This window comes from Callospermophilus lateralis, unplaced genomic scaffold (genome assembly GCF_048772815.1).
Source record: "Callospermophilus lateralis isolate mCalLat2 unplaced genomic scaffold, mCalLat2.hap1 Scaffold_286, whole genome shotgun sequence".
In the NCBI taxonomy this organism is placed as follows: Eukaryota; Metazoa; Chordata; class Mammalia; order Rodentia; family Sciuridae; genus Callospermophilus; species Callospermophilus lateralis.
Genome location: NW_027513546.1, coordinates 308485 through 336163, shown reverse-complemented (window position 1 = coordinate 336163; position 27679 = coordinate 308485). Strand labels below are relative to the sequence as shown.

General features: G+C 37.7%; 1 protein-coding gene across 1 annotated transcript in view; it reads right to left on the bottom strand.

Annotated features, from left to right (window-relative positions):
- The window catches only part of LOC143387447 (fibronectin-like), a 143578-nt gene that overhangs the window by 15060 nt on the left and 100839 nt on the right, over window positions 1-27679 (bottom strand). Inside the window, 18 exon segments of the mRNA XM_077108255.1 lie at window positions 519-608; window positions 2414-2596; window positions 3727-3996; window positions 5299-5490; window positions 7610-7711; window positions 8123-8291; window positions 9744-9838; window positions 14079-14345; window positions 15794-15994; window positions 15997-16065; window positions 16946-17140; window positions 17782-17871; window positions 17966-18094; window positions 18793-18969; window positions 19164-19347; window positions 21281-21402; window positions 25975-26118; window positions 27206-27334. Of these exon segments, the coding sequence (XP_076964370.1) occupies window positions 519-608; window positions 2414-2596; window positions 3727-3996; window positions 5299-5490; window positions 7610-7711; window positions 8123-8291; window positions 9744-9838; window positions 14079-14345; window positions 15794-15994; window positions 15997-16065; window positions 16946-17140; window positions 17782-17871; window positions 17966-18094; window positions 18793-18969; window positions 19164-19347; window positions 21281-21402; window positions 25975-26118; window positions 27206-27334 (2808 nt within the window).

The window sequence follows — 27679 nt, the reverse complement described above, 5'->3', positions numbered from 1 at the left end:
ATTTAATAATATACTCAAACAAAATTGTGATATATCAACTTCCTTTTGGGAAGTCCTTTTTGGACTATGAAGAACTAAACACACTAAAATAGGCTTTTTTAAGGGAAAAATTAAAAGCATTCATATTTAAGAAAGAACATACTGTCTCATGAAAAGAAATGTCCAGCAACTCTAAAATAATAAAGTTTTTGAGATATTCTTCTTGGGAGTTTCATTTTGTTGTTTTGTTTTTGTTTTTCTGTTTTTTAAAGCATAGACAGCAAAGTTTCTGAACTAATTTCAGTCCACTGTGGAAGCAGGAGTAGAATGTCACTGACTGAATTGCTAATTATAAATTACTAATTGTTGAGTGAGATGTCTTTTAATTTTCAAGACCACTGAAGAAAAAGTAATGACAAGGCTTCCCACACCATCATCACCACAAAAGACAAGGTGTATATTTAGAAGTAGTGTTTCATTTTGTTTTTTAAAATCGGTAGGCAAGGGCTACTTGATAAGCATGTTGCTCCAAGACTCACGTGTTTTCTGTCTTCCTTTAAGAGGTATGCTCTCATGGTGTTCGTAGACACTGGAAACACTGACTAAATATTCAGTCCCAGGCAAGGGGTCTGAAGAGGCAAGTGAGACTCATTTTACACTTGTGCTTGAAGGTAGGAAAAACCAAAGTACTCCTGGGACTATTTCAACTGATACCATATACAAGCTTTCAGTCCTGCAAACAACTTACAACTATGTAAACATGGATACCTGGAGACGGTCTGTAAGCAGGTGATGATGAAGGGTCACCTTGCCCTGAGTCCTCTCCAAGCCCTGTCCTAAGTTCTTCCTCTGTATGACTTAGTTCTATCTGCACCTATAACCAGTACCTCTGGATGTTTGGTTGGTGACAACCGCCCCCCACTTTACAAAGAAGAAAGCTGAGGCAAACAGAAATGATCATTTTTAAATGACTTGCCCAGGATCATTCAGTGATTGACCCAGGTCAGGACCAATTGTCTTAATAAGCTTTATTGGAAAAGGGTCACATGATAAAGGCATAGCAATCAATTGAGCCATATTAATATATTTTAAAAGTTTAGCCTACATCCATGAGTAACCCTTTCTCCCATTTTGATATAACCAACGGGTACAGAGGAAGCTTTCCAACCTTTGAACTTCTGCTCACTATACCCACATTCCCCTATATACTGTTGACTCTTCAGTCTTTCTGCAGAGGGTCCTGCAAGGTTTGGAAAAGGACCAGAAGGGAGGGCTAGATGCTGGAACTTCACATCTTCCTTCCTAGTTGCCAGAGGCAATGTAACTTAACAACTGGGGACCTCAGTTGTTTCATCTTTAAAACAGGATAATAATAATTCTCTAAGGGGGAAATGGCTACCTTGAGGTCATAGCATTAGGACCAGAAGGTCTTAGAACACATGAACATGTAATAGGTATTGGTTGAGCAGGAACCAACATGCAATGCAGGGTTTAGTGTATATCAGGTGATGAGGTCACCAATGGTTCCAGAATGCTCTACAACAAAAATAGTGCTGTGGACGCTATCATGCAAATATAAGGATGTTCTCTGTCACCAGCCAGCAAGTAAGAAATCAAGATCATGGTCACACATAGCTGCCTTTCTTTGTGTTTTGCTTTCTAGAACATGTTGGAAAGGAAGAGGATGTTTTGAGACCATCATTTAGGAATGTCCCTAAATGTAAGCCATTTCTGCTTATGTGGAATCTTTGATGTTCTCACACATTGTATCACAATAGTGAAATATAATAAGAAATGTTTATGTGAAACACAGCACCTCATTGCAGCCTACTCTTATTTTCTTTAAAAAAATATTCTGTTTCAAAATGGCAGGGACTAGAAAGAGACAATTTCCATAACCTGTTTAATGTCAGTTGTTTTCTAAGACCTCAGCCTTCTGAGAAATCCTGCCAACAGATGCTTTTTGAAGTACAAATTAAACTTCTGTCCTCACAATATCCTGATCTATCCCAAGCAATCAGTCACTGTTTTTAAGTTTTCAAATGTTAAGTAGATTATCTACTGATACTTTAACAAGAAAAAATGTCAACACAACAGATATGGGGACACTATTTTCAATCTTCATTTTTTTCTCTTCTAAACACTTAGATTTAGTCAAATAATTTCTCTTGAAATTCACTTATTTTATGTGTTTAGTTGAAAGCAGAATGTGTTTGAAGTCTTGGAACATTACTTTTAGGGTTTTCCACTAAAGTTGTAGATATCAACAGTATATTGAGATAGCAATAAGTATTACGTCTTTCAGAATTTACAGAAGTGGACTTGGGACTTTAGTTTGGAGCTCGTCTGCAGCTCTTCTGCGTTAATTCTCTTTGAGAATTAATACATCTGCTCCAGGCTAGTGTTTATTCAACAGATGTACCCGACTGCTTACTTGTTAAGACCACTGCATTGTCTGATGGAGAAATCGACAACTCTGCAACATCGTCCTCGTTTTTCACAGGTGAGTAGTGCACCAACAGGTTGCTCAGCTCAATAGATGAAGGGGGTGCCCAGGTGACGCGCATAGTGTCTGGACCAACATTGGTGAATCTCAGGTCCGTGGGAGGAGGGACAGCTGGTTTCAAATAAAAAGGAAGATTATATTAATATGATTTTTAAAGTCAAAGCTCACAAATCCACTGAAAAGGTAAAAAAAATCAATATTTCATGCATAAAGGAAACAGAGTCATAATCATGCAAATAGTCTAATCTAAATCTAATGATTACTGTTAAAAAATCAAACACTACATTCAGTACTGTTAGGCTCCTTTAACCTTTCTGCCATCATCGGTGTGTTCTGAAGAATCATTTTAATCTACTTTTAAATAGGTTGATTTTTACATACATGATGAATACCACTTAAAATTCTTTTATCCCAGGCCAAAGAGGCTTAAGTTGCCACACAGCAAAAAGAAACATAGCGGGTATGTTCCAAAAAAAACAAACACACATGCACACAGACAAAAGACAAGAAGGTCCTAAATGTCCCCCAGACATGAAATATCTATGATCTAATGGCATAGCCACAATTTCATTCCATGAATTCTACTTACAAGTGAGAAGGGTTCATGCAAATTGGTTCTCAGTATGTTTCTTACCATGCAGGGCAGAGAACCTTTAAGATGTTGCATGCTGGTCCCCAGACTGTGGTTAAAGAGGAGTTCCTTTACCTTATGATAGCAACAAAATCTAGCATATGTTGAAGTTTATTTTTCTTGTACATCAAAACAACCCCTTCCATTCTACTGTAAATTTTGATGGCTTTATAGTCAGCTACAAAAAAGGAACATGGTGGAGTTTATCCAGAGGTAGAAGGAAGAGTGTAATGGCATATTCTGGAAGTACCTTTCAGCATGAATTGGTGTTCATCCTAAAATTTGGTATTTATGTTAGGAATTTAAAAAAAAAATGCTAGGTCTACAAATTTAACTCACCTCTGCTGCTTTGTATTTACTAGATCTGACATCTAGATTCCTCTAGTTTTATGCATACTTGCAGTTTAAATGAAAGTGCACTTAAGACTCTTTGCATACGACTTCAATTAGTCAGGCATATGCTTTAGATTCCTTAGGCTCAATCCCTCCCATCTTCATCTCTGTGGCCAATTGCTGGCTTCTCCCTTGAAACATCCATATTTAACCAGAGTGGCTGTTGGCAGCATGCAACACCATCCATGTGTCAAACACAGAAGTTTTTAAAATTCACCCGTTTGCTGTGTCAGTGTAGTAGGGGCACTCTCTCCGCCATTAATGAGAGTGATAACGCTAATGTCATAGTCAATGCCGGGTTCCAGCCCTGTAACTGTGTAGTACCCTACTGAGGAGTCCACAAAATCTTCAAAAATAGGGATCCCTTCTCCTGCTGCAACCACTGTGATGCGGTACCCAATAATGGTGGAAGAGTTTAGCGGGGTCCACCTCAGGCCGATGCTTGAATCGGTTATATCAACAAAGCTTAGGTCAGTGAGTTGGGCACCTCTATTTAGTTACAAAGCGAAGAGGGGGCAACAGGAAAATAGAAGCAAAAAAAAAAAGAGGAAAAAATAAAGCAGTGTATATCAGGTTATCTATAGTCAAATTGATAGACTGGTAAAGCAATGATGGTAATATGCAATCTATTTCAAATGATCTGAAAAGATGTCCTAAGTATCCTGAATAGTTTGCTTTCCTGGGAAAATAAAACAGGTTACAATATTCTTTTAGGGATTTTCTTGCATTTTGAAAATGTCCCTAAACAGTAAAGTTTGACTTCTCAGATTCCTAAAAATCATAGGCCAGTTTAGGATGTCAAAACCATGAACCCAGACACAATATCCACATTAAGTATCAGCAATGATTTAAAAAAAATTTCAAGCTGTCTCAGTAGGAAAATCAAAGCTTGCATGAAGGTTTTAAAAAACTGGCTGATAAATTGGTTTTTGCCTCATACAAAACTCATGTCAACATCATGGTGATAATACTAATTCATTATGGATGTACGGTGTGAAATGTGCCTTTCCCAAAAAAGCACATTCAGGCCAAGGACAGACAGGCTTGCGTCCAAGGCCACTGCCAATCTTTTAATTCATAATCAAAGTTATTTAATTAGCATTAGTAAACACATACCAAACAGTGCCAAAGAGGACACAGTCTGTGCAGTAATTTCATTCTGTCATCATCCAATTTTGGACAAACAACGAATGTATCCCTAGATAGGTCTTTTCTTTCAATTCATAAGAAGGAATGCCCTGTGGGCATGGCCTTGATTTCCTTCTTCATTCTCTTTTCCCTCCTCCAATTTAAAAAAAAAAACTTTGAAGTTGCAAGATAAGGAACTGATATTGTCAACCATACATTACATCTGTGCTCACACATGGAGACAAAAAAATATTTTATAGATGGCTGCTAAAAGCAGAAACTGACTGTAAAATCAGGCACAGATGTCACGATGGGATGCATTTACCATATTACTTTTAGGCCATCAGTACTGAGAACAGACACATGACGTTTTAGTAATTTCCACGTGAGCAAACAGTAGAGAGTTCATGCCACGGTTGCCACTCCATTACATACTCATAGCAACAAAGAGCATCCCAGTGAAGCACAGACAGTGAAGCAGTGTTATCAGCAAGCCTTTGTCCAAACAGTCATTTTGACTGCGTAGTTTTGGAAAGTGCGGTTGGGAGGTTGACATTAAATCCCAAACACACTTGACACACTCAGCCATCTGGGGATTAAGATTCCAATCCCTACTTATTGAAACTGCCACTCTGAGGAGAACAGCTTATTTTTCTATTACCTGGGATGATGGTATCAGAGATAGGGACACTTTCCTTGTCATCTTTGACAGTGTAAACACTGACATTGTATTCCAGGCTGGGACTCAGATTTTCAAAAGTGCAAGAACTCTGATCCGCACGAACCATTTCTTCCAAAGCATTACCCTGCTGTCCACTTGTAGGGGTGGTGGTGATTCTATAGCCAGTGATACCTGGAAAGAACAGAAAGGAGGAAGTTACCACAGAGCATTGATGACCCACAGAGGATTAAACAAGACTCCATGGTGAACTGACGAAGGAGATTGAATGTTTATTAAGGATTCTACTGCTATTCAACCCTTTGAGGTTGACCAAGAGTTTGATTACAGTCAAGAAAATCTTGTGTTAAATAAAATAAGCTCAGGACAGAAAGACAAAACTGTGTATTCTCATTCATTTGTGGAAATTATAATGTTGATCTTATAGAAGAAGAGAGTAGAATGGAGATCACTAAAGACTAGGAAGAGTAGCAAGGAAGGGAGATACAGAAAGGTTAGATAATGGGCCGGGCACAGTGACAGCCAGTTTGGGAGGCTGGAGGATCTTAAGTTTGAGGCCAGCCTTAGCAATTAAATGAGGCCCTAAGCAGCTTAGTGAGACCCTGTCTCAAGATGAAAATTTTTTAAAAAGGGGGCTGATGATGTGGCTCAGTGGTTAAGCACCCCGTGCTTAATTCCTGTTACCAAAAACAGAAAGAAAAAAGGCAGGAAGGAAGAAACAAGGAGGGAAGGAAGAAAAATAAAAAGGTAGGTAGGTAAGAAAATGGTACCAGAATACAGGTAGATAGGAGGGATTCGTTTTAGCGTTCTACAGCCCAGCAGGGTGACTATAGTCTATAATGATTTATAATATATTTTGAACTAACTAGAAGAGACTGAAGATGCCCAACACACAGGAATAATAAGAGGAGATGGAGAAGCTTATTTGATCATTACAGACTGTATCTATGTATTCAATTATTTTACTGTACACCCAAAATACGTACAAATTTTGTGGGTCAACTACAAAAAATAAAGCTACCTTTCAGTAACAACAGAAAAGAAAGGAAATCTTGGAAAAAGGGGAAATGATGACCAAATTCCTCTCCTCCTACCACTCTCCCCAGCTTTCTCTTAATGATCAAGTCTCGGTAGGACTGTTGAGGGCCATCCCATTTTACCTGCATGGTACAAAACACTCTCTCGACCTATGGGATTATCAGGAAGAGAAACCAAGGTGATGCCATTGATTCTAGAAAAAGTCTATAAATTATTTAAGACTTCAGGAATCATGGAAATTGGGCAGTAAAAGAATTGAGGGAGAGAAGGGAGAGATTCAAGTAGATGGTGACAACTAGAGATCTTCAGGACCCGAAGATAAGAGGTGGAAGAGTGATGATGTTAAACTTTCCAAAGGACAAGGAAACAAGGGTCTATTTTATCATTAGGAACAAGGTGAACACTAAAGTGTTATACAAGGAAATCCAGCTGGATGGGAAAAAATATTTAGGTCATTGCATTGGCTTGTGATCATCTGATGAGACCATTGAGACTGGAGATTAATGACTAGCTGCCAGCCAGCATGAAACTCCCCAGCAGAAAGTTTCAAAACCAGAGTAACTCAGTTGGAAACTGGGTAGCTTTGGCTTAAACTATATATTTAAAAACAAACAAAAAAACACCAAAATCATTCTAGACTTCAGAGGGAGATTAGAAAGGATATTTTGAGCTTATTTTACCTTGTGTGATTGTATAAACTGATCAGACTTAGAGATAATTACCTCAGTTTTATACCCACATAGCAGTAGAGGTGTGCAAAAAATACTTCTTTCAGGTTTTTATTTTTGTACCAGGGATTGAACCTAGGGGCAATTAGGGGCAATGTACCCCTGAGCCACATCTGCAGCCTGTATTTTATTTTTTTCTTTGTGATCCTTGGGATTGAACCCAGGGCCTTATGCATGTGAGGCAAGCACTCTATCAATTGAGCTATATCCCAGCCTCTTTATTTTGTTTTTAATATTATATTTTATTTTAGAGACAGGGTCTTATTGAATTTCTAAGGGCCTCACCAAGTTGCTGAAGCTGGCTTTGAACTCACAATCCTCCTGCCTCAGTCTCCTAAGTCACTGGGATTGCAGGCATGTGCCACTGCACCCAGCTACTTCTTACAAAAATTTTAACAGTAAAATAAGTACGAGTTAAGTAATAAACTAGATATATTCCTCAAGTTAAGTATAGCAGGTATGGATGCAACCAACATTAGCTGAAACTTTGGTTTAGTATAAAATCTTGGTTTTGGAAACCCTCCGACTGGTCCCAGACCTTCCTGGGGTGGTGCTCCTCTCCCAGGACACAGTAAGCTTGCCAGTATCAGGGTTGGCCTCCAGGTGCAAGTTGGTTGGTGGAGACAGTGCTATGCAAAAAGAAAATGTTAAATTAAAAATGAGAGCTCACACAAAGTACTTGGCCAGAGGAATGTTTCTTCCCCTTCTTTCTTTTCCCTTTATCCCTCCCAGCCTTCCTTCCAGAATTGGTGAAATTATAGAAGTCATAGTATGAAAACATGGTGCACGATTATTTTTTACTACTAACGGAATTATTTCCAACTTTCCAGTTTGCAAATACTCTTGACATGAAAAGAACACATCTTATGCCCCAAAATACCTGGCATGAGTTGGATCCGCTCTTCCAAATTTCTAAATAGTAAGTCGGAATAAGATTTTCCCCCATACTATTCTTATAAATAGTGCTATTGACAGATTTTTAAAAGTAGAACAGTTTGAAAAGCTAAAAGAAAAGAAAAAAACACAAGAACTCTCCCTACGTGTCACCACTCTGTTGACAATCGGCTGTTCGATTTCTTTCCCATATCTCAGGACTTGGACGCTGTAATCATATTCCACTCCTGGAGTCAAGCCAGACACGACAATGCTTCCTGAGTCTGAAGTCACTTCTCGTGGGGCCTCACCTCCCTGGCTTGGTCGCACACCCAGCTAGAGGGAGGAGAGCACATAAACACAAAGGACAAGCATTTCTGGTTAAATAATAGTTAAATTATAATCTAGATACATGTTGAGAGGTTGTGGTTAGACTTTATATATCATGGCTCCTCAGAAACACACAATGTACTTTCACTGGGGAGGCATTGGGGACATGCCGTAGCTCTATTTCCAACCTCAGCTGGAAATTCCCTAGATTGGAGCCAGGGTGGAAGAGGTATCTTCCAAATGGCACTAAGGTATCTTCCAAATGGCACTAAGGTAGTTTGTGATGGATGGTTCCAGAGAAATGCCTGGAACCTTCTATTAAAAATGCTGATTTGCTTGATAAAGGACCTTCTGGTATAAACAGGGGGCTTTGGGCCACATGATATAGTTCACTTCTATTTTCTTTTGTGTGAGAGGAAATTCCCTAGGCACTCTATTAAATGAGTTATTTATATCTAGTTCACTTTTCAGTTGCCATTTCAGGGCACCAGCATCTGTAGCACCTCTTATTAAAACACACACACACACACACACACACACACACACAAAAAAAACCCTCCTGTTGAAGACATTATGTTCATAGTTTCAGCTGCAGGATATGTTCCAAAAGAAGAATTAAAATAAATGTGCCCATAGTTATGGTGTTATGAAATGGTGTTAGACCTCAGAAAAATCCTTCATATGCTACGCAGCATCTGAAGGTTAAATTGATGCCATTAAAGGAAATCCACAAGGTACGGCACACTTCAAAAAGGAGTCTCAATAAGTGGCCTAATCATCAATATGGCCATTACATACTCAAAAAGGAAATTACCTCTGGCTTATTTTTAAAATAATCCTGGGGGTTTAGTCTTAATTTCCAGTCTTGATAAATTATTTCTTCCTCCATTCTCTACATAAACAACAAAAGTAATTCAAGCATATTCATTTGTATTCATCATTTCCCTAATATCATTACTTAAAAGAACATGAATCCAGATATCTACAGGGGAGACCTCAATCTTAATCTCTATTAAAGAGATTTACCCATGGGGCTTTGAACAAGTCAAAAGGAAACTGATTGGATGAAAGTGTGATTTTTAAATGACTCTGAGTTTAATTGTTCTCCCCAAATTGGCTTTTGTGAACTGCTTGGCACCCATTTAGAACAACATATCAAATGGAGTTCTCCTACATTTTTCTTACATGTAGTTCCCTGGGGGAAAGGATAGAGAAAATAAAAAGAGCAACAACTAACAGGTCCATGCTAATGTTTTCTCCTTTGCAAAGCACACACACACCCTCAGTCCATCCTTGCAGCAACTGAACAAGGTAAGCAAGGGGATCCTCCAGGTGTGAACAGAGGCAGGTGACAACACCCAGGTCTCCTCTCCTGAACAGCTTCTATCTACTGCATGAAAAAATAGGATGGCTCTATCAAGCCTGCATCACAAGAATTTAGGAACATTTGCAGTTTACCTTAAACCCAATCCTTGGAACAGGGATCCATGTGATCACAATGGTGGTCTCAGTGACCTCTGTGTTGAAAGGTGGAATGGAGCTCGATGGCTGCACTGTGAAATGAACCAACACATGTGTTCAACACCTTCAACTTGTAAACGATGGTAGAAAATGTAAAAAAACAAGTATCTTTATCTAGAACTTGAGTTTAATGAACCAGTAGATGGAGAAGGAGTTACTTCATCAGGTGGGAAGAGCAGTGCTTCTCAATGATCAATGTGCCACACAAATAACCTGGTGAAAATCCAGGTGCTAATTCTGGAGGTCCAGCATGGGGTTTGAGGAGCTAGCTTTTCAAACCGGCCAACGATGCCAACTCTGGTCTGTGAATCACACTTGAGTATAACAGGTGGCTAGACAACACTTTCAACTCCTTAGATTCTGTGATTTGTGGCTTTTCATTAATGTTGGGATTTGAGTTTGGTGACAATAAATTTTCTTATAACAGAATAAAGTCCCTTATAAAATATGTAACTGGTCACTGCAAACAGAGAATCATTTGGTTTCTTAAACATTACGAACAATGGTAAAATTACAGATGTGATCTAAAAATAGCCTTTTGCTGAATTTTCCACAATGGTGACTATATTTTTGGTTGTGGTAAGTGATGCCATATAAAAGTTAAAAAATTCTGAAATCATGAATGCATTTTAATTGTAAAAATTCATCCTTTTAATATATGATTGTTCATTCATAAGAACTCTATAGAAGTTTAGTATCCTACCACTAGAATTAGAAATCATAACAAAGGTTTATTTTGCATCTCCTAGCATCCTAGCACCAGTTATTTCTCTTAGTGAAAATATTTTTTAAAGCAAGGGATTAGACAAAGGGGAATGAAGGGAAGGGAATGGGGGTGGGAATAGGAAAGACAGCAGAATGAATTGGACATAACTTTTCTATGTTCATATATGAATACCACCAGTGAAACTCCATATCCTGAACAACCTCAAAAACCGGAATTGAATTAGAATAAGTTATACTCCATATGTATATAATATGTCAAAATACACTCTATATCATGTATATCTAAAAAGGACAAAATTTTTAAATGTCTTCAAAAAAGCGAGGAGGAGAAAGAGCATGTGTACACAGTTAAGGCAGGCACTCCCAACAGCCTTGCAAATTTTTGTTATAAACTTAGAAAGATGAGGCTTTGGAAGCCAAGAAGTTTGAGTTGGGTGAATTAAGTTCAAGGGTTTGGAGCACATTAGTAGCCCTGGGTTATGCCTTCACAGTTCCTTCCATTTTATGTCCCAACCAAACTCTGTTCTCACTGGGAAAAATAACTACTGAAAACATTTATTCTAAATCATGAATGGCTAGTGAGACAAAGAGTTATCCTCCAGAATTACACCAACAGAGATTAAAAAGTCTTCAGACTCTAGTCTATATAGCTCAAATCAAATGTTGTATTTTGTTTTTTCTGTGCCATGTGCGAATTTAGACTCAACACTGCAATTCTTCCTTTTTTTCCCCCTCAGTCTGGATTTTATTGTCTTACTTCTTATTTTTATTTTTAAAATACTGTGTGGGAAAAAGTCAAATATCTGTGTGGGCCATTTTGCAGAGACTGCTATAATGACTGAACTGAACTAAGGTTTAGTGAGCTATTTTGTTAAGTATATTATTCTGGTGGCATTTGGGGAAACGGGGGTGGGTGATCCTTGGTGCTCTCCAGCACCTCTGAAATCATACATTACGTGGCTGTGGCTCACTTTGCCAAAATACCAGGGCCAGCAGGGGGTCACCATTTTTAATGACCCACAAGAAACAATTTAGAGAACAGTCAATTTCTTTTATTGAACATCTGTGAAAGCCACAACTTTTTCACAAATTACGTTCTCTCCAACAGTCCTGGACTTTAGAACTGGGTATTTTCTATTGCTTGAGCTAGCCAGGGAAAATCTTCCCAAGTTTAAGATGATCCTCTCTGTCTGGGAAGACCATTACAGGAAAATCACCAAACCACAACCCCACAAACTGATGTCAAACAACGGATGTGACTGTTAAGTATGAGTTACAGATTCTGGAAGGTCTTGTTAGGTGAAGAACTGCCTGGCTGTTAAAGAAATAAAATATGCCCTATCAATAAAGGAATGAGCCATATTTTCCCCAGAAATAGCTGCTTCTTCCCACTTTTCTCACATTTGCTCTTAAGAATTCAGCACAAGTTATAAAACTCAGGAAAGTTATTCCCAGAATTCAGCTTAGTAAGACAGTAAAAAAGCTACAGAAAGTTACAAGTAATTTCAAAAACAGCAAGCTCTGCAGATGTTTACAGCCACAGGAGTATTTGAGGTTTAAATGAAGTTGTATAACTACTTGTTTACATTGGTTTATTTAAATATAAGCTGGCCTGAGTGGTTCTCATTATCATTTCTTTCTCAATCAATCATCTCAACAAATGGTTTTAGAAAGTATACTCTGCAATGTACTATTTTAACCTTTACATAATAAATATTAATTTTGCTATTAGCATTTTAATTCAAATATAATTATATTTAAGTAAATATATATATATATATATATAAACATATTCAAGAAAGCAAAAAATAGCATTTCCAATAAGTATATCAAAGTTCCCCCCGCCAAAAAGTTTCTGTACTGATCCCCTCACTCCACTTAATTATTGTTATCTTCACTAAAAATTCTCTTTCATTTCATAGGCACTCTACTCTATCCAGCAAAAAAAGAAAAGTACATAAAATGTCTCATGCTAATGAAAAAGACAACTATATAATTCTACATTTCAGTAAAAAAGGCTGTCTGTTGAAAGGAAGCAGGCACAGGACTTTCCATGCTAACTCAGTGAAGGCCTTTCTTAAGAAAATACAAAGACAGTTTCATGAGAATAGATTTTAGGCTCTCTCAGAACCAGATGACATAAAAGAGTGAAATTTGAAGGTGAACTTTCTTTCAAATTAAAAGCAAATTTCATTTGCCTGTGATTAACAATCATTTAGGAAAAAGCCTTCATTGGCCAGCCACCAAATTTAAATGGAAATAAGTTTTTGGTGAAGTAGGGATTCTTATGGGGAAACATTTATAGAGAGATTTCTTTGGGAAATAAATTCCAGAGTTATGTACAAACTAAGGGTTGTCTTGACTTTTTTTTGACCGCTTTTGAATGTCTATATTTTTAAATTAGTAAAAGAGGAAGATTTGTGGAAAGCTTTTGGGAAATTGAAAACTAGTACATGGTTGCAATATATGCTTAAAAAAGTGCTTATGTTAGATGTGTTCATAATTCAAAATGTCAAGTTGAAAATAACAAATAATATTCGGCTAGCAATAAGGCGTCTCATAATTCTTTGTAATATAAATGGAATGTACTTAGTGGAAATCAGTTTGTGAATAAACGCCTTTATTGTGATGTGTATATATAGAAGATTTAAGACCATTTACTCTAAAATGTTGAGCAAAAGTAGAAACATGACCAAAATTTATTAGAATTTTCACCCTCTGTGGAACTTCAAGAGTTTTTTAAGGAAAAGGAAAAAAACAAAAAAAATGAATGAAAGAAAAGAAAGTTCGTTTCTGTGTGCTATAGAAGTACTTAACGCTTTGCTGTCAACAACACTTGGGAGAAAAAATTTCCTCAGCTTCTTGGTCTATTGGCTGGTTTCCACTCAGTCCCTAGATATTTTTTATTCTGCTTGTATGGCTATCATTTGATACCCACTGTAATAAACTATAGGTAGAGATGCTGATTTATTTTGTCTTAACTATTTGGTAAATTTATTTTGTCTGATACAATTTAATTTTTCTAATTGCAGGGTCATTATGCTACTCAAAGTGCTAGCCTAGGAGGAAATAAGGAACTTGGCAATGTATGCAAAAAAAAAATTTTTTTTCCTTTTTTTGAGCTACTATAGATCAAACCCAGGGCTTTGGGCATGCTAGGCATGTGTTTTGCTGATGCAGTCACATCACCAGCCCTCATAGAGAAGATCTTTCTTCAAAAATTGTATCAGCTAAATGAAATAGCATGCTTTTGAATTACATTCTGGCACAAGCTCCTTGTCTTGTAGCAGATGAATAATAAACAATTTATGGCCCAGCAGCCAATCCATAGAGCACATTTTTAGTAGCATTGCTTTAAATGATGTACTAAGTTTTTAAAGTTAACCTTTAAAAATGGAAGAACAGAGACTGCAAAAATACAGTAAAGAACCTATGATACGGCTGGGGATACAGCTCAGTTGGTAGAGTGCTTGCCTTACATGCACAAGGCCTTAGGTTTAATCCCCAGTACCATTTAAAAAAAAAAAGAACTAAATTTTGGCTTACATGTAGTGAAGACTCCAGTGGCTTTGGGGCTCTCTTGGTCGCCTTGGATACCTACGAGGGCGACAGTGTACTCAGATGCAGGCTGCAGGTTCCTTAGGGGGTACTTGGAGACAGAGGCCCCTATGTTGTAATGCTTGGGCCGGCCCCCTCGGTTCAGGCCCAGCGTCAGTCGGTACCCTGAGATCCGGGCCCAAGGTGGGGTCCAAGTTACCAGGACAGTTGTGTCACTTTCATTGACAAATTGGAGGTTAGTGGGAGCATCCAGTTCTAGAAAAAAAAGATGAAACATGTGAAGAAATATTTAGATCAGTAATTATATCATTGGAATCTTAAAGCTTGACTAAACAGTGGTGCGTTTCTTCTACTCAAGGTAGAAAAAGGAAAAGTCAAAACTCTGGAGAAAATGAGCCTTTAAGAGACAGAGCACTTTGTACAACTGTGCCTAAACACTGTGTCAGCCATGAGAAACCCTTGACCTTTTCCCCTTGAGGGTTATCTTTTGGACAGTCTCATTTTCAGCAAGATCTCCCATCACACTCAGAAATTACAACTACATTAAAGTGATGGCATTTTCTTAAAAAAGCAAAACAAATACTTGTGAACCCCACAATTTGCTCAGAGCCAGAAAGGTTATGGGAAGAGAGATAAACTCAACAGAAAGGACAGCAAGACAGAAGTTCCCTATGGATCAAAGGAAGAGTCTATGCATTTATTAAATGAATAGTCCTTTGCTGGAGAAATAAATGTTATTTTCGCATGGTTCTGAGTAGACAATAATTATAGTTATTAGAATAGGCTCAGAACCTCAGATTCTCAGTAGGACATGGGTGACTTTGTACTATCTGAAAGACTAGTACATCCATTGGAATGGAAACATCCATTGTGGGTTTTCTTCTTGAGTATGACAACTAGCAGTTTCCCCTCAGAATTCTAGAACACATTTCAGATACAAGAAATCTTTAGGAGGTGGCTGGGTATAATTGAAAACAGGGAGTCCAGAATCAAAAAGTCAGGTTTTAGAACCAGTTCTATCTCTTCTTAGCTCTATGACCTTAAAACTTGCAGAACTTCAAAAATGTTTAAGTTTCTTTCTGAATCCAGTAGAGATAATAATATTTTCCTTTATAAGATTAAAATGAAGATTAAATATGAGTAGAGTACTTCGCTAGAACTGAGCAGACAACTCAGTGTTCAAAATAGTAGACACTTATTCATTTCCACATTTTTTTTGCAGTGTTGGAAATTGAACATATTAGGTAAGTGTTCCACCACTGAGCTACATCCCTAGCCCAGCAACTACAATTCTAAAATTCTACTATAAAAGTGTTAGTAGTTTACATTTTAACTTAGATCTAGATATATTTATTAAATGAAAAATGCACTCAAATTACTCAACCATGTTTCCATTAGCAAAGGAAATTAGGTTCTCTTAGTGCCATCCCCCTGAGTATTGGAAATGGATTACCATTTACCATCCACAGAGCTTATCTGAATTTTCATTCCAAGTTTAGTGAGCTTTACATTCAATACACAGTCTCCCTGTTGGGCATTTTTCTACTGCTAAGCTGTAAACCCAGGAGGTTAATAGAAGAGCAAGGTTGCACTTCCACATAGGTCAGATGTGAGGGAAGAGCAAGGTTGCACTTCCACATAGGTCAGATGTGAGGGTGGAGAAGCTGGGGGGTGGGGCAGACACAGGTAGGAAGAGTACATACTGGTTGTCTGTTGTGCAGTCAGAGGCTTGCTCTCCCTCCCCTGGTTCACAGCAAAGACCTTGAAGTAATAGGTGGCCCCGGGGGACAACCCCATGACTTCTGCAAAAGTGTTTCTGTTAATGGGCAGCCTCTGCCCATGCTCCCCAGGCAAGTTGACGGGGATCACATCCACACGATAGCCGGTCACTGCACTGTCAGGGGTGTCCACATGATGGTGACCTTCACATCTGTCAGGTCCACAAACTACAGGTCTTTAGGAGGGGGAACTTTATCTAACAGACAAGAAACAGCAAGTCATTCACAATTCCAACTTTTTTTTTTTGTACTGGGAATTTAAGCCAGGGAAACTTTACCATTAAGCCACATCCCCAGCCCTTTTAATTTTTTTTATTTTGAGACAGGGTCTCACTATGTGGCTTAGGGCCTGGATAAGTTGCTGAGGCTGGCCTTGAATTTGAAATCCTGCCTCAGTCTCTCAGGTTGCTGGGATTACAGATGTGCACCACCATGGCCAGCTGAAAACTGTCTTTAAGGCCATTTTCCTGGACATGTTAGGCACTTCATGGGGCTACCCTCCAGAGCACTGCTAAATTTTGTCTCTTAACCAGATAATTGGCTTTTTTGCATAGATTTTCACAGTTCAGTCATACTGCTTACATTATGAAATTTGAAGTTTTGTGTCTAAAATACATAGGTAAATGTATGAGTTTACAACATAAGAGGTATCAATTTGGAGAGAGAAGTTAAACATAAAAAAATAGAGTTTAAGGTAACTGCCCAAAAGATAAGATGGTCTTATCTTACTGAACTATTTTATAATAATGAAGAGCAACAGATAAAATGACCCTAGGCTTCCGAGAAAAAAAAATAAGAAAAATTGATGATAAAATTGTTTTTTGACTAGTCGTTCCAATAGCTGTCTTTGATAAGCTCCCTAACTTGTATTGTGGGCACTTCAGCGGAATATCCTTAGTTTCAGATGATTTGAATGTAGGAACTTCTGACAGAGAGAAAACAACCCTCTCTCAGGGACAATCAACCCTTAGTCTGTGTACTCCAGTTCTCCCCAGGAGGCTAATGGAATGAACTTGATCCCAGGAGGTCTACCTGTTATCTAGCTGCCCCAGGGGAGAAGACACAAGGGAGCATTACCTGACAGTGGGGTGCCCTTGGTTTCTTGCTGGATGAAGACAGGAGTACTCTCCTGGTTTTCTTCCACCGCATAGATGGTGATGTTGTACTGAACTCCAGGCTGCAAGTCACTGAGGGTGACAGAGTTGGCAGTCTCAGGGAGGTTGAGCTCAGTGCTACCACCCACTTCTGATGGTGCATAGACTATTCTGTACCCTGCAAGGTCCGGAGAAAAGTATGAAGGGCTGTTTTATAAAACAGAGGCTAAGAAAATCATAAATCATCCCCTCTCTAGTCACCCTTACACCTTGCTTGATTAGTTAAGAATCAGCAAGATTCTTTTTGATTCTTTCAATGCTACCACTTCTAATGACTATTCAGCACAAAGATAAAATAAGAAGAGCCATACAAACTTTTTAATAATAAATATCATCCTTGAAGACATGAGATACTTAATAGCTGTCAATTAGAAAAGCCAGTAGGTGGAAATATTCATGCTAGGCTGATTTCTCTTCTTTGAGCTCTGGATTATGGAAGTAATTAATGAACCAGCCTGAACACAGAGCTCTCAAGCCCTGTCTGTGTCTTTGAGGAACCTCTATTATGAGGCTGAATAGGCAACTTAGCTCTTCTTTAAGTCTTAGTGTAAGGTTTTCAGAAATGCCACACCTCTGCAGCCCTGGAAATGCTTGCTGTAATGGCCAATGAGCTGCCTTTGCAGGGGTGTGTGTGTGTGTGTATGTGTGTGTAAGGAGTTAGTAAAATGGAACGTTACACTTATCCGCAGTATGAATCTGCTCTTGCCACACTTAGCCATAAAGATTAACAAAGAAGCCAAAGAACAAGACTAAGCCCACCTGTGATTGGTGCCTAGGGTCTGCTCCAGCGAACAACAATGGAGGTGTCATCAACTTGGCCCACAGTAGGGTCAGGAGGGGCATCAGGAGCTAACAAAGAAAGGAAGGAGGAAGTAAGGCAGCTGGGCAACTTTGCTGTAGTCCTGCTTGTACAAAAGGATTCCTTGAACACCACGTAGCACACCTGTTGTCTGTGAGGTAGACAGGATCAAACTTTGCTCCCCGTCTTCGGCTATCTGATAGACATTTACAATGTACTTTCAGCCAGGAAGCAGGTCAGGGATGCTCACAGAAGTGGCCGTGCTCGGGAGTTCTTTGGAATAAAAAAGGAAAGGTCACTGATCATAGCAAACCAATGCCTCCACAGCTGATAAAAGAAGAACGAACGACATATCACAGGGGGGAAAAGACTAGAAGGAGATGTAGTAAAAGATTATCAGTGATTATTAATGTACCATGGGATATTTCTTCTTTCATTTTTCCAAAATCTTCTCCTAAAGATGCATAGTCTTAATAATGCACCCCCAAATTTTTGAAAATAGCTCTGTGTGGTTATAAGTCCTAGTAGCAGCAATGTGCAGAAAGTGATGGGAGTTGGGGTGGGAGGGATATTCTTTGTCTTGACCTGGATGCTGGTCCCATGAATGAGTTCAACAAGCTTTGTAAAAGATCTCTAACCAGGGGAATCTAGAAAGCATAAGCAAAGGACCTGAGCACTCTTCAAAGCTACAATCTTCAGAGGTAGTCCTCATATACAATCACTGCCATGAGAAAATAGCTTCTGTTGGGCAAACCTATGTCCAGGCAAATACTTGGTGCTCAGTGAAGCTCACATCAGGGACCAGGACAAAGTGTCTTTGCTCATAGGAACCCAGCCAGTTCTGTAAAGGGTTAGCCCCTCCCTGAATTTTATCAGAAGGGAGAGTGTTCAGACCACATGCGATGCCCTGTCCCCAGGGGGTCTAACCATCACCCCTCCAAACCTGTCCTGAGACAACGTGTTTAGCTTACCCAGGTACCGTGGCTCATCTCCCTCCTCACTCAGCTCATACTCCACCCGGAATTCAGAAACAGTATCGGAAGCTGAGACCCATGAGACCACAAAGCTGCTGGCAGTGATTTCAGTCACAGATTCAGACGTGGCCACTACCGGTGACAAAGGTGTCATCTCTCCTGTCACAGTGTTGCCTAGAGTGCCACAGAAAGGGAGAGAGCAGTCCTTGAGTTTTCTAGAATGTTCACCCTTCTTGTCTGAAGAATATTGTAATTTAAAAAATGTAGGTGCCATTCACAGAAGGAATTGAACTGAGAATGAAGCAGGTCCTGCAGGGAGCCCGAGTCTGGGATACCCAGATGTAGACACGAGGATGCTAGTTACGTACTGGTCCCTTTGGGGGTGCTGCTGCTGGTGGTGGTGAAGTCAAAGCGTGTCACTTCTCTGTGGCCATACTGCTGAATACTGATGAGCTGCCCCTCATATATCACTCCTGGGGTCCGGCCTTTAATGACGTAGGAGTTTAAGTGACCAGGAATGGTAGCTTCTTTCCAACGGCCCACAGAATTTTTCTGAAAATTTAAATGAAATTTAAAAAAAGAAAAAAATCACACAAGAGTTTGCAAGGATGCACATTCAGAGATGAGGGTGAGCAATCTTCAAAGACAAATGAGGAGATTTTCAGCTCCACTCTGGAGGACGATCGTGGAAAACTGAATTCAGAACAGGGGCTAGTAGTAAAGTTTTTGATGTTAATAATTGTATTATAAGTATTATTTATTGGGAGTTTATAGCTCTGTGCTGTTTTGCTTGTTTTCTCCCACTGATCTTCACCTCCCTGCATCCTACTCAGTAGTGTTGGTATCACTGCTCTCATTTTACAGGTGGAAAAACCAAGAGTTATGTGACATGCTGGAGGTTATGAATTTGCAAGCGCTGAACACCTTTGCTTTGGTCAGAGCAATTACTTAATATTGGTGAATACAATTATGATATCCTAAATGTTCATCTTGCCCACTTTTTTTTTCCACTTTTACAATAAGCAGAGATAGCTTCCTTTCTAAAATGGGAAATATGTTCTATCATCTTTTAAGTTGGTGGAATACAATTCAAGTTTCTTGCCCTGCAGAAGTGTCCAAAGGCACCATACTCTTTTTGTGATTCAGATTCTGGGGACAGCACAAACAAGATTCAACTGGTCTGGTTTTGTGACTCATTCTTGGATACAAACTATCCCATCAAAAGTGGTCAGCCAACTTTGGGCAAGACTATAGAAGAATGTAATTTCAGTTTATTTAATCTTTTGCTCCTGGTTTACATTTTCACATTCTGTTCGACTTCATTAATATGTCATAGATCACAAAGCTCACTGCAATAGAATGTGTGGAAAAGAAACACCCTAACTTCAAACAAGACAAAATCCTTTTAAGTATAAATATTCAAAGTAGTATGAGTATCAAAATACATTTTGTATCCCCAGTGATTTTTCTTTTTAATTGCCCAATCAACCAGTTTACAGATTTAATTCAAATGCTCAAGTGCCCATTTATATTTTGGGGATAAATGAAAGTGATCTTAGTATCCTTTGAATTTAAATTTTAACTTAAATACACTGTGAAAAATTTTGAAATTAGTCATTAAAATTAGCTCCAAATTGGTAGTAAACTTGTATTCAATGTGAGCTTTTAAAATTAGCTATCAGAAGAAAAGATTAGAAAATATACTCATAGGAAACAATCGAAAAGTTTTCATTTTAATAGACATTTTCTCCTGTATGTAAAGTACTGTTCCTCAAATCATGTTATGAACTTAAAAGTTTTATTGGGGTAGGTTTGAGAGGGTAAGAAAAACTAAAGCTTAATGGACATTATCTTCCTTGGTATGGTTTCTTCAGTTTCTAGATGTTTAGAAAATCACAGGGCTCATTCTTTAAATAAACCAACTATCATCCCTCATCTACACCTTCCTCTCATCATCTCTTTCTCTTCTATCTAAATAACCTTAGGAGATAAAATTAATGCTTGAAACAATGAATCTTAGGCTGGAGATGTGGTTCAGTGGTAGAGCACTTGCCTGGCATGCAGGATGCCTGGGGTTTGATCCTCAGTACCACACACAAAACAAACCAAAACACAAAAATATGGTTTGAAAAGTGAATCAAAAAAGAAAGGAATTAATTTGCAGGACAGATTCCAATAAGTTCTTCCTTTAATAGAGTTGAAAGACATGCAAAAAAATTAGATTATCTTCCCACATTGGGCAAGATTAAGTTTATGCTATCATTTCTAATTCCTTGCAAAGATCATTTGCAACATAAATTTCTAAATTCTAAATACAAAAAAAAAAAAAACAGTCAATTTGATTGACCACATATTCTCACTAAGAAAACACATTGACAGTTAATCAGATCTGTTGACTCAAAAGCTAGAAACAAACAAAAGAAACATATCAGAATTTGGTGAGGTCGGGATAGTCGATGTTCAGGGTTTCTGGATGGATACTCACAGGTCTCCACCTGAGAATGTACTTGGTGATGTGAGATGGTTCTGGTGCATTCCAATGGATGGGGTGAGAGTTGGGCTGACGGGGGTTCTCAATGATAATTACTTGGACAGGACCAGATGTACCTAAAAATTTTAAAAGATGAGATTTGGTTATATAGAGTAATCACTCCAATTTAAAATTTAATGTTCATGGATTCCTGACACTGGAAATCAATGCAACAAATTCTTTCTTAGATGATTATTATTGTTCTTCAAATGAGAAACACAAATGTTTATAATAAACATTTTTTTAAAAAAATCTCCTTAATCTGTTTTCTTCTTTATTTTCAAAGGAAAATTGTGAAACAATTGTGAAATTGCTTTAACACAGACAATGTAATTCAGAATACAAACTTCATTTACTGATTATATTGTTTCCTTTAAAGAAAATTCTAATTTGTGAAAGTTTCATTACCAAAGACTCTGCTATCTGAGAAGAAAACAACATTCCAAAGGCCATATGACATGATGTAAAACAAACACATTACTAAATGGTGTCGAATCTTAGGCAAATAGACAAAGGTAATAATTAAAAACCCAGTTTTATTTCTCATCAGCCTAAGCATTCTGTCAGTTTGGAAAAAGAAATCTAGCTTTATTTCTATTCAAAAAGTATAATCTAAAATCACACCACTGGCCAAATTATTAAAAGATCAAAAATTTTTTTTCAAAAGGAGTTAACAACTAAAATGACATTATGAAGTACATAATAAATTCAATGTTTCCACATCTTGGCATGTGTGACTGTTATGGACTTGGTTCTTTTGTTTAAGAAAAAGGAAAAATAAGGAAAAAGAATCAATTTATTAATACAATAGACTCCACTTAGGATAAAACAAAACAGTCCTGAAATATTTAGGTTTATAGAACAGAAAACTATCTTTCTCTTAAACTCTGTATTCTCTATAATGTCAGCCAATGTTCAATTTTCTAGAAATAAAAAAAGTTCTTTGTAATAAATAACCTTTCCAAGAATTTTGTATGTTTAATAAAGCACTTCACCAGATTATTAACAGATTTAAGTTTCCTGAAAAGTCTCAGGAAAAAGTATATTTATTTTCAAATATATAGAAACTTATTTATAAATGTATTTAGTATCTTAGCCATTAAATTATCTTTGAAAATAAAGTATTCTCTAGCAGAATAATTATCTAACTTGTAAATCTAGGTATACTTAAAAGTCCTAGAATAATACACTGACTCTCATGCGGGTAAAAATTCAAAGTTGGTTGGAAATCCAAATATTCTTTGAATCTTAATTTCATTGAGGGTACATATTTCCTGGCCACATGGCTATCAAAGTTTATGTATAAAATTCACAGTTTTCCATTCTAAAGTGACATATATTTCACAGAACATGCAGGATGTTTGCTTTAATCAATTGGCAAAAGTTACATGACCCTCTTTGAAACATTCATCTGTTCATGGAGATTCTCATAAATATGAATATGTTTTTAAAGATAAATATTTAAGAAAAGTTTTAGAGATGTAAGTTTTTAAAGTACTTTCATATAAGTCCGTAAATAGAGGAATATCAGATCCTTAAGTTATTTATGATCATTGGCATTAGGTTGTATAAATATTGATCCTTGAAAGAAATCCTACTACAAACTCTTCAGAGAAAGAGACACTAGGTATACATTTTATTTAGGGTGTCAATCATGACTTTGAGGTGGGGGAAGTGTATGAAGAATGAACGTATATGAAGATAGTTTTTAAAAAGACAATACAAGTCACCTTTAAGAATAATTATACTGCCATGTCCACAAGGACACTAGGAGGAGGCTGACAAAGGGAAATGAAGGGATATGGGAAAAGGTTACCATGATGGTTTGACCCTAGCCAAAGAGAAGCACACTAGAGTTGCACTTTTTCCTTCATTGTTCTGAAATTCTAGGTTTTAATGTTGAGGCTTATGCCGTGGCACACCTTTAATGGAACTGCACTGAATAACAAATGGGGACTTTGCATATTTTTGCTCAAGAAGCAAAGAAACTGTGTCAGTTATTTGTGAAGTCAATTAAATTCCTTTTAATCACCACACTCTACTTTATACTACATACAATTCAGATACCATTGACAATTTCTAATTTTTGACCTTTATCTATTAATTTTTTTGGTGATGCTGGATTGAATCCAGGGACTCCCATGTGCTAATAAGCAAGCTCTCTACCAATGAGCTACATCACCAGCCATTTTTAAATTTTATTTTGAAACAAGGTCTCACAAAATTTCCCAGACTGGCCTTGAACTTGAGATTCTCCTACCTCACCCTTTACAGTAGCTAGGATTACAGTGTGCATAGCCACGCTGGATTTGCTCATTCTTTTAATATTGGCTGGTTGGTAGAAATTCTCCAATTAACCTCTCTGGCATATAGTAGCAATATACTGCCAATAATTCACCACCAAAATCTTTATTCCCTTTCTTCTTTAGTATGATCAAAAAAATAATAAAGTAGTTAAGATAGACACCAGGTCTACCCTTATAAAAACAGCTTAAAATAAGGTCAAAATGAATAATTTCCAGTAACGGTGACCCTGTAGAAGTTAAACATTCATGATTTTTAGACTCAGTCACTTTTTCCTCTATTTAATTTGCTAAACTCTGTGTTCTCCTAGTTGCTTATTAACAAACCAAAAGCCATGTATCTTTTGCTAGTTTGAACAACTCTAACAGTCCTCTGTAGGAGGAACAAACACAACAGGGCTCAGAGACTATCTGTTGGTGATCTGTTGTCCCTTTATTCTTTCCACACTCTTAAAGCACCACATGCTTCACATGAGCCATTGAGCAAAGAGATAAACACCTAAGAATAAGACTGAGCCCCTTTCCCCAAGGTCTCCCCTGCGCAATGGATACCTGACCCTCCTCTTTTTCAGATAACAGAAACAAAGGCATCAGGTAAAACTACAACCAAAAGACTCCTTTCCACCCCAATTACATCTCTAACAGATCCACCTAAATGCAAGCAAGCAGGTGTGTGGACAGGTTTATTAAAAAAAAAAAAAAAAAAAAAAGAGGAAAGATTTCTGTAAATCACTCAGGAAAAAATAGTTTCCAACAATTGCCACATCAATTTCAGTAATCATAAACATAAAAACAAGAATATTTCTTTACAAGGTTCTATCCTCTGGTTGCATCATTTAAAATAAACCCAATGCATATTTTCCGAACCTATAGTGCTTTTGTAATCAGATGTAAAACTATATTAATTTTTTTTTACTTTTTTTTGATACCAGGGATTGAACCAAGAGGTTCTTAACCACAGAGTCATATCCCCAGCCCTTTTTTATTTTTTAGATTGAAACAAGGTCTCACTAAATTGCTGAGGCTGCTTTGAATTTGAAATCCTCCTGCCTCAGCCTCCTGATCCACTGGGATTACAGATGTATGCCACAGTGCCTAGCTAAATTTAAAAAAAAATTAAGGTGATTCTTTAGCCTAAATCTACCAAGAAACACAACTTAAAGGGCAGGTGGGTCTGTGCCCTGAGCATATGCAGTCACCTTCTCCAGACCTGATAATGTCTGAAGATTGGCAAGAGCTAAATCTCCCAGGGTCATAGAAAGGATGCAATGGTGAGTGTTATTTAGGATCACAAACTGTCAGATTATTAGTGTGGAAGGAATTTTGAAGGTAATTAGCTGCAATCCCCCCAGTTTACAGATGAGGAAATGGAGAACAGAAGCTTGACTGCTATCCCTTTGGTAACACATAGAGTTTAGACCCAAGGTTTGGCTAATGCTGCCTTTGGCCAAATGGCTCCCATAGCTCATTCCCTGTGAGAGAGACTCTGTTATCATGTTCCACAGAAAGGAAATCAATTAAATTTTAATTTCTGTCATATACAGATTCTGACACCCCTAAAATATTTTTCTTTCTGATGTGGGCCATATTCTCTCTAAAATTAATAGAGATTTGGGAGATTTTATACCTCAGATTTTGCTCACAAAACTGATGCTGAATAAGTAGACTTTCATAATTGAATGTTTTATTATAATCACTCAGCAAATTTTAAAAATTTTAAATTTCCCCCAAATGAATTCATAACACCTATAGTTAGGCATCATGTCTTTGTGTCCTGAAAAAAACCAGCAACAACATTTGAGGGTGTTTGAACTGTGTAGGCAAATATGACCAAGTTACTCAACTCTTGGCCCAGGATACTTTGTTCTACATTCTAACTGATCAAACAAATGAAAGCTTTACACCAAGAGGGCCTAGGTGACATGGGGAGCGAACACATGCCCGTGTTGCACTTCATCCCCTCTCTAGGCAACTTCTCTGTCAAGAACCAGGATAGAAAGCCCCAAACCCCCAGCACCACTCACTCCATGGTTTCTGTTTCCATGTATGGGTATGAAGATAAAATGAGTCAGTGTTATAACCTAGAGGAGCGTTCTACTATATAAAAAAGAAAATTACATATATATGCCTGTTCAGAGTCTTCGTACCTTTCACTGGATAGATTGGGTGGGGGAGAAAGGAAAATCATTTTATTCAAAAATTTAATCCATTTTTAGACGATGATATGAGAAATGGATGGAAAAGAGAGAAGCCCGTGCCTTGGACCTCAGACTATGATGAGCACTAGTGCTGCCTGCAGTTTTATAACAACTGACAGTTCCCACTGACAGTTACAGAGCTGCTTACCTGGATAGGCCTGCAAGGGCTGGCAGTGCCACTCCCCAATGCCACAGCCATAGCAGTAGCACTGGTACCTGATACCATGCACATGTTTCTCCCATGAGTCTCCAATTTGATAAAATGTCTGGGTTTCTGAATCCTGGCAATGATCTAGAATACAAGCAAGGAAAAGATAAATAGCCTTGAAGATTTAAGTCTACCAAGTAAATTTCAGGGTGCTAGAGCATACATTCTTGGAAATTTGAATAAAAATGTCCAACTCTCCTTATAAGTATATGCAGTTAAAAAACACTTCGTTCACATTCTTTGCCTTACAGGATTATTAGTTTAAAAAATATCCATTGGAAGGAATATTTAGTTTTTTTAAAATGGATATGTTTCTGAGTAAAAATGAAAAGAATAAGATCAGTATCAGTCTGAGCATTAATTTTTTTTAAAGAGTGAGAGAGAGTGAGAAAGAGGGAGAGAGAGAGAGAATTTTTTAATATTTATTTTTCAGTTTTCGGCAGACACAACATCTTTGTTTGTATGTGGTGCTGAGGATCGAACCCGGGCCGCACGCATTCCAGGCGAGCGTGCTACCACTTGAGCCACATCCCCAGCCCCTGAGCATTAATTTTTTTAAAATTACATATTTTATTTTAATGATATCAATGTAACTGGCTTGCCATTTGAATAGCTAGGGAAAATTTGCAATAATTTCACTTTATATACTTCCTTAAAATCTGGGGGAACTACATTTTAACTACGAGTACCCACTGAGCAGCTTCTAAGAAAACCTTCCCAGCTTGGTCAATCTTAGTTTGTTTTCATGGTGAGCAACTTGCTTCTTTCACTAAAGAAGTATTAATGAATTACCCTAAACTTTGGAGCACTAGGAACACAGCTCTTTTAAGATCCAACCTTTCCTCTTTGCTCAGTGCTACTTTAAAAGAAAGCCAAAAAATGGAGTGTTCTAGAAGGAGGTAGCGCTGGCATACTTCTTTGCCCATATTAATGCACGTTCAGCAAATAAAAGTGCCTTTTCCTAACATGAGTCAGAACTAAAGAACTAAATTTATTGAATTAAAACAGATGATTACCACTATTGAGACAGAGAAGAGTTTGCAAAGCTCTGTAAACAGCTGGGCAAACTCTGGATCAACTTCCGTCATGTAGCATTGAATAGCTTTCCTTTATCTAAAACTGACTGGCCATGCTTCATACCCAAAACCATCCCAGGAGAAGGGCTACTCACCAATGGGATCACACTGCCATTGGCCTCGGCCCTGACCAAAGCAGGTACAGTTCAGCATGTGTCCCTCTTCATGTCGCTTGTGGAATGTGTCATTCATGTTGTAAGTGATGTCATCAACAATGCACTGATCTGTTTAGAGAATAGTTAGATGGGTGAGGAACTTTCAAAATCTCACTGACAAAACAAAATGAATTAAACTTTTCAAAGCATATTCCCCCCTCTTGATTATTAACAGATTGCATGAGAAGAATTTTCTACTGGTATAGAATAAACTTTTTTTCAAAGCTTAGTCAGTACTATAATTTTTGCCCTCCCCCAATTTTCTCTTATAGACATAAATGTTCAAGTTTATAGCATATACAACTAAATCCAATTTTTAAACAAATACGTGTCTTAGTTTCTGAAAAGAAACTTGCTCAGGTGATAATTTTCTTTAAATCTCTGCTTGCCATAAGAAGATGATTTAACATAATA